Source organism: Octodon degus, unplaced genomic scaffold (genome assembly GCF_000260255.1).
Source record: "Octodon degus isolate 3935 unplaced genomic scaffold, OctDeg1.0 scaffold00274, whole genome shotgun sequence".
In the NCBI taxonomy this organism is placed as follows: Eukaryota; Metazoa; Chordata; class Mammalia; order Rodentia; family Octodontidae; genus Octodon; species Octodon degus.
In genome coordinates, this window is record NW_004524850.1 from 78,828 (window position 1) to 86,409 (window position 7,582).

The 7,582-nt window shown below is 48.3% G+C and overlaps 1 protein-coding gene across 1 annotated transcript in view; it reads left to right on the plus strand.

Moving 5' to 3' along the window:
• Nucleotides 1–1,242: 1,242 nt before the first annotated feature.
• Nucleotides 1,243–7,582, plus strand: part of LOC101593052 (zinc finger protein 669-like) — a 118,751-nt gene continuing 112,411 nt past the window's right edge. The window contains exons 1-2 of the mRNA XM_023706882.1: nucleotides 1,243–1,413; nucleotides 2,133–2,216. Of these exons, the coding sequence (XP_023562650.1) occupies nucleotides 1,243–1,413; nucleotides 2,133–2,216 (255 nt within the window). The remainder of the gene's footprint in view (nucleotides 1,414–2,132; nucleotides 2,217–7,582) is intronic.

Below are 7,582 nucleotides of genomic sequence, written 5' to 3' on the forward strand. Positions count from 1 at the left end.
TAAATTCAGCTGAAACTCCTGACTTTCTGGCCCCAGCTGTTCCCCATCAGTGTCATAGATCAAGCTGACTAAGTTCCTTTAATTGAGAAAATATGCACTGACTCTGGCCTGCTTCAAGGCCGCCACACTGGGGAAGGCCTGGCCCAGCCAAGGACACACTCAGCTCTGCTCGCCCTGCGCGTCCATCTCCTCTCCCCAGAAGGCGACAGTCCTGCCTGCCATCGTGTGACAAAATTCTTGTACTCCATGTAACCAATCACACAATAACCTGTTATCAGCTCTGTATTTCTCTCTTGCAAATCATAATTAAACTGGACTCAAACCGGACTCTGGCCGAGGACTTGCAATCTCAGTTTTCCTCAGCCTGCTGCAGCTGCCTATACAAGTCTGCCCTCTGGACTCCTCGGTACAGAGCCTTCCACTAGTCATCAGCAGCAAGCTCTTTCACTCACCCAGCAACGCACCAGCCCCACCCTTGCAGCAGCGAGTGATCGACCAGGACACCCTGCAAGCCTTTCAATTCTGCCCATGAATGTGAAGCCAGCGGCCTCCGTGCTGCAGGCTCAAATCTCCTGCTTCCCCTGCTGGTCCCAGCGTCTGCTGCCTATTGCTGGAGTGTGTTCTCGCCCTTGTACACAAGGGAAACCTTGTCAAGGTGCCCTGATGTCTGCCTGCCTCACCATCTGCCCTGCAGAATTGAGTCTGAGAAGGCATTTCCAACAGGTTGCAGCACGAGAGAGTTTGAGGCTGGCCTGGGCTACCCAATGAGAGTCTCTCTTTAAGAACACACACAGCAAGCAACATCAAGCGCTTGGCGGCAAGCACAAGGGCCTGAGCTCAATCCCTGGTTCCGCCAAAAAAAGCAACATCAGAACGCTGGTGAACCTCAACAAAAAGCAAAGCTATGGAGTTGGGGGTGAGGCTGGCTTGGGGTACAGCACTCACCTAGCATTGGCAAGGCCTTGACTTTTGTCTCCAGGGCCACAATAGCAAAAACAGACAAAGTCTCACTGTTTCACAGATTGCAGTCTCAGTCTGATTTCTTCCAACAGAGAAACACTATAGATAATACAAGAGAAGGAAACTGTAGCTACTTCATAAGAGGCGGGAAGCAGAGAGTAGGGACGTAGCCCCAGAGCGTCCAGGGGCCAGAGTGGCCCATCAGGTGACGCTAGCACGACTCACCCAGATCCCAGAAGCGTGCTTTGCAAGTATCCCGCGCTCACCCAGGCCGCTCCAGCGATGACAGGCGCACCACTGGATTCCGGGTGCTACTGGACTCCTAGGAGTACCAGCGATGAAAGGGGAGGGTTTCGGTGTGCCGAGGACACGGCTGGGCTCTCCAGGCTGCAGTCTGAGGTCCCGCACACCTCCGCCTGCTCCGCAGGAAGCGACCCGGTGGGCGGGAGTGCGGTGCGTTTAAGCAATCGTTCCTGCCTCGTGCCTGGCTGTTTATCTTCAACATCCAGGGAGGGTTTTGATCCTGGATGAGGTATGAAGCTTCTCTAAGGGAACTGGAAAGTTTCCTTCCTTTTATCTTTACTTTTTTGCAGAGTACCTCTATCACTGAGCTCTACTCCTCCATCTACATAACAAATGTATTCTTTTATGTGAGCATGTATTTATTTTCCTCAATGACAGTGAGGTGACTGAGGCAGTGTGGAAATCTTGAAGCTTGCTGTCTCATTTCCAAGTATTTACCTGCAACACAGCCAGCCCTGCCTCTTCCACTTGGTCCTGTCTTTTCCTGCACTCATAACTTTCTCTTACTTTGGGGGATTGATTCTTCCATAGAACTCTGACCATGGAATCTTTGGAGCGCTCTAGTGACCCCATTTCAGAAAGAGCCCGCTATGTCCACTGTGAAAACCACAGCAGATCTAGAAAGCCAGGAGTCCACTGCTTGAATACAGTTATTTTAGGTGAGGTGAGGTTGACACTGGAGAAGAAAGTCTTGTTTAGAATTTCCTGGGGGGAAAAAATCTATCTTCGCGCTGTGGCCAAAAAGGCCGGAGGGAGCAAATCCCCCCGCCCGTCCCCTGGGCTAGAGGGGGCGGGGCTGCGGGAACTGTCCAATCAGGTGAGCGGGGCGGGACTTACGGTGCTGCGCCTCGGTCGCGCGCACCTTGCAGAGGCGCCCTCACAGCTTCTTAAAGCAGCGCCTGCGACTCCTGCCGGCCGCGGGCTGCGGGAAGGACTCCGGGACGCCCGCGACGGTGAGGCGGGGACGGAGCCGGGAGGGCGGGCGGGGGTGCGCGGGGCTGCGTGCTCGGCGGGCGGTGCGGGGCGGTGCGGGCTCACCCGCCTCCTCCTCTGGCCTCCGCGGGGTGCGTGCGCGGGGAATGTCTGAGTTTGCAGTATTTGCCCGTATTGCCAACCTCAGTCAGTGGTGATAGAGTTAGAGAAAACACTGCACTCCTCGCTGTCTTGGGGTCGTTCCGGGAACGTGCCCAGCTGGTTCACCTGCGATCCGCATCTGCCTGGCGCTCGTAATCTCACTTCCTCTTCCATCGCCTGAAGGAGCGAAGGGCGCCCCTGTCCAGCGCTGTTACTCCTGAAACACTTCCCACTTGTAGTGATTTGTGTGTCTCTGGGGAAAGAGATTGAGCCCTGCTTATGTTTTACACAAGTGACAAGAGACTGCCATATCTGAAATTCCTCTAATGGCTCCAGGGCTCCTCAGAGTCTGAGGCCTGAACTTCCACGTTGGTACCTGGGAGAAGCCCACTAAATAGAGTCTGCAGGGTCACCTTTGGGCTAACGCAGAGTTGAGTTCCAGGCCCCCTCAGTCTGTCCTCCCATCTCCCGTGGTTGTCACCAGGCAGCGGAGTCTGTTCTGATTTTTCACATTAGTGACATCTGAAAAGCAGTGCAGGTGGTGAGGGCAGAGCGTGCAGGGACCGAGAGTGCTTTGAGTGGTGGTGCTCATTCTCTTTGGGGTTTGGGTAAAGAAAAGGTGACAGCTCTTGTGGTCCTCTTTTGCCCTTTCTGGTGCCCTGGCATTCAGGGTGTTGTACTCCACCGCACCTGCTAAGTCGCTGGTTTTCAGGTGTTGGTGATGGCGTCCATGAGAGAACCTGTGAAGTTGTCTGCATGGTCCTGTTACGCCCAGGGTGTAGGGCATGTGTGAGATCTGTAGGATGAGCAGAGCTCAGGGACATTGATCAGTGTCAATAACATAGAGGAAAGTCCTTAAAATATGAAATCTTGGCCCTAGATGTCACCAGACCTCTGCCCGCACATGTGTCCTCTTGCCCCACTGTGGCCCTGCTCAGCACGGCTGGGTTGCACCCCACAGCTGCATGCACAGCCTTCGTGCCGTCTGCAGGCCCCAGGGAGAGATGGGTGCAGACGTGGGTACTGCCATGTGCGGCACGTTGCCTCATGTACACTTGTGTTTAGTGTGCCTGAGTGGGAGAATGTTGGAGAGCGCGTCCTGTGTGTTCGTTAACACACTCCGTGTTATGTCCCAGATTTGCTTCCATCATTGTATGTGTGACCCCACCAAGGTCTCTACTCTTTGTCTCCATAACAACTTACTTGGCTTTCCCCAGCTGTGGGAAAGCAGGCTTGTCTTGTTCCGTCACTGGTGAAAATGCCACACGTGCATTCTTCTGCTGCCCTGAAAGTAGATTTGAGAAAATGCTGCAGCTGCTCGGGGCCAGGAGCCTCTGCTGGTGCCCAGGGGTGTGTCCACTGAGCATCTCAGTGTCCTGCGCCCACATCCACCCATGGGCTGTAGTTCCAATTTCTACAGCCACCCAACATTAGGCTTCTCTAATTTGGTAAGTTTCATGGATTCCTAGAAACAATCATGTGTTTTCAATTTTGTACCATTATGCTTCCATTTTGTACACTCATTTTTCATTTTCTTTTTTCTTCTTTTTTTTAATTATAATTTTTTTTATTTTTTTCCATAACTTTATTGAGAAACAACGACACATTTCAAATCAAATTGGTAGGACAGACTTTTTTCATTTTCTGTATAAGCCTTCGTCTAAAATATCTTCATTCTTTCCAGCCCCACCCCTGGGGCGCACTGTACCAGCCACCAAGTCTGGGCATCGTGGCACATGCCTGTAATCTCAGAACTGGGAAGCTGAAAACAGAATCACTATGAGTCCAAGCTGTGTAATGAGACTCTGTACCAAATACATAAAAACATGAAAAAAATCTGCATTCATATTTTCATAATTTTGTCTGTATCTTTTGTTCTGTTCCATTGATCATCAGATTTTTTTTTGCCAGTACTATGCTGATTTTATCACAGTAGCTTGGCAGTATGATTCCAGATGAGGGATTTTGAAGACTCCTATCTTGCCTTTGTTACCCAGGATTGCTTTTTCTATTTTAGATCTCTTGGTTCCTGAGAGGAGTAGAAGTAAGGGTTGTAGAAGTAAGGATCAGGGTGTTGTGCCTTCCATCTACTTGTTTGTTACATTATTCAGGCTTTCCTGAGATGAAGGCCTCAGTCAAAACACAACTTTACCTGTTGTTCATCTATTGCGAGGCCTGTGGGCCTAGCCATCGTGTCTGCATCACGCGACCTGGTTTCTCTCAGCTCGGCTCTCAACCACAGACCAGACTCGCCTCCTGTCAGAAGTGGCTGTCTTGAGCCTGATGCCTTTCTTACTGTCTATGAATCTCTACCTAACTTCACTATCTGTGGTATTAACATTCATGAACCATGTTGGTGTAGAATTAAGTGTTCAAAAGTCTTATGTGTACGTCTAAGATACTGATTTATGAGTAATATGGAAACACGATTACACATTGATCATATCATTCAAAATTCATGATAAATACTAATTCACAGAGGCCTCAATTAATTCATGCAAACATCATCTGACCGTATTAGTTACTCTTCTCTCAATGCTGGGACAAATACCCAACACTCCAAGTGAAGGAAGGAGAGGTTCATTTAGCTCACAGTTACTTGTGGCTTCAGTCCATACTCAGCCGGCTCCGAGGCAGCCTGGCACAGAGCAGAGAGCAGCCTTTCATGGTGGTGGCCAAGAGCAGAGAGCAGAGGGAGTGGCAGCAGCTCAGGCAGCTAGCTGGCTTCTCTCATCTCCTTACAGTGTAATACAGACTACCTGCCCCAGGTCAGGTGCAGCGTCTGCACCCAAAATAATCAATCACAAACTCCAGGTGCCACCTTATGACTGCAGGAGGCTTGAGGGGGGGGGGACAACTAGACACAAACCATAACACTGAGGAAATACAGATAGTTGAAAAACTTAGGCTTCACTTTGAAAGCACTAATTTTTTGGAACCCCTTTGGCTGAATACTGGAAGACAGCACTACTTGCATTATTGGACTCTGCGTGTGATGCCTAGAGTGACTGTGGAGGCCAGCCTGGGCAACTGTCCTTGAAGAAGGAGCTGCTATCTCCATTTTGGCTGAACCTGACCCTATTCTCATGTATAGACATGTGCAGAGCTGGCTAGGATTTTCCTTGTCTCTTCAATTGGCTTTAAATAGTGCATATTAGTCCAGCGTCCATGCTGATACGGAGTCTTTGATGCAAAGATGACAGGGTACTGTTTCTCCCTGCCCCGTTGCTCCCATATGTGAGTCAGGATGAGGTGGGACGAAGAGCCAGCACTCTACTCTGTCAGCTGGGATTAAGCCTCAAGATAGAGGCTATGACTTCCTAGTGCTTGAAAAATTATCCATCAGAGCTGAAGCACCAGCCTCAAAACAATAGTTACTACCTCAACTTGTGTAATGCAGATTACTCCTTCTGCACACCCTTCTCTCTGCATATCACAGAGGTGATTCCGTGCCTACCTAGCTGTTAAGGTTTGAATCTAGTTGTCCCCCCAAAGCCTCATGTAAATCATGGGGTGGTCTCCACTTGAGGAGCTGCATGTGTCTGGAGGGTTGGAGCCAGAAGACCATGATGGGGCTTGAGGGGTGGAGCCAGAGAGGCGCAAACCCTTAAACTGACAGCATGTGTCTCCCCTGCCCTCCCCCCAGGCCTGGTGGCCTCTCTTGGAGGTACGGAGCAGAGCATCCAGGACACGGTGGCGCCCCAGCCTCTCTTCCAGACCCTATAGCATGGGACGGCAGTGTCTCGAGGTCTGGCTATGTAATTCAGGCTGCTCTAAACTATGAAACCTCCAGGAACTGTGAAGTAAATAAACCTTTCTTTCCCTAAGCTTGCGTCGGGTATTTGTCCCAGCAGCGAGAGAAGAGTGACTAAGACACTAACCTAGCTCACAGCACTTACCTACTTCCCAGCATTCTCACCATCACTTGCTCTCAAGCCACACCTGTCCTCAGGAATTAATAAAATTCTGTTTGCCCTGAGTCAAGGCCTTTGTTCTGGAGAACCATCCTTGTGGCTTGACTTAGGATCCTTTGGCTCTTCCATAACTATAAATTTGCTCAGCATCTTTATTCTCATCATGGTTTGCACTGGAAGTCGTAGATTGGAATAAGCTCACTAGAATTCCAATAACCTCATGGAGTTATAGGTATAAAGTTCCTGGGCTATGACAGGGGCTAGGAAACCTCTCCACAAGTGATGACCTCCAGCGTCTGTCAGCAAGATGGCCTTTACCAAGTTTAATTTCACACTTGAGGCCAAAACTCTGAGTAAAAATAAACCTCTTCATTGTTCACTGAACATGAAATATTATGTATATAAATGGAAGAAGGACTGAGAAAATATATTTGTCAGAGTTGTGGAAACTGCCAGGGCATGCTCAATGCGACCATCTTGTAATTTTATTTGGTACTGGGAATTGACCTCAGGACCTTGCATTGGCCAGGCAGGCACTTGTGCTGCTGCGTTATATCCCTGGCCCTATCTTGTAATTTCAGTAACTGAGTTTTCTACACATCCTCAGCAATAGTTATTACCATGTGTCTTTCTGGCTATAGTCTGCTAGCTGCAGTTTATTATGACATAACAAACCTAAGGGTAAGTATGGTTAATAGCTACAGATATGTGAATTGTTTCATTGTAAGAAAGTTGCAATTTGTGTTCTAATTTTTAAGATGAAACAGTCAAAAGAGGTGACATTGTTGAAATGTGTTTCCCACTTTTTACTTAGAAAGAAAGAGAAAATTACACAAAATAACCTATCAAGACTCTGAAAAGAGTGGAGGTGAAGGGAGAGTTTGCTGTAGGGCACAGGTGGAAGAAGCCAGGGTTCTCTATAGTGGGGAAAGAGAAAGGGAAACAAGACACCTGGGTCTACTTCAGAATCAATTGTAGACTACTTTGTCTTATGAAGAATATTGTTAATCTCTGCTTTCATTTGTTTCTTATATTTGTTACATTTGGAAAATCTTTCAAATTTCCGCTGATAAATGGAAATCTATAGCATTTGTAATTTGAAACCTTAATCTTTGAGACACTTACATATTGCATTTGGTAACTAGCAAATAATTTCAAAATGCTATCCTTTTCGTAAGGATATTTGAAGTTTTATAGTGTTTTTTCATCTTGTTTGTATTGTTTAGTTTGGTTTCTAATACTGTATGGTCTTTCTGGGTTTTTTCCTTCCCTCTTTGTTTCCATTGCATTTTATGTGATTCTGTTTTCTGTTGTCTCCAACGATACTCGGG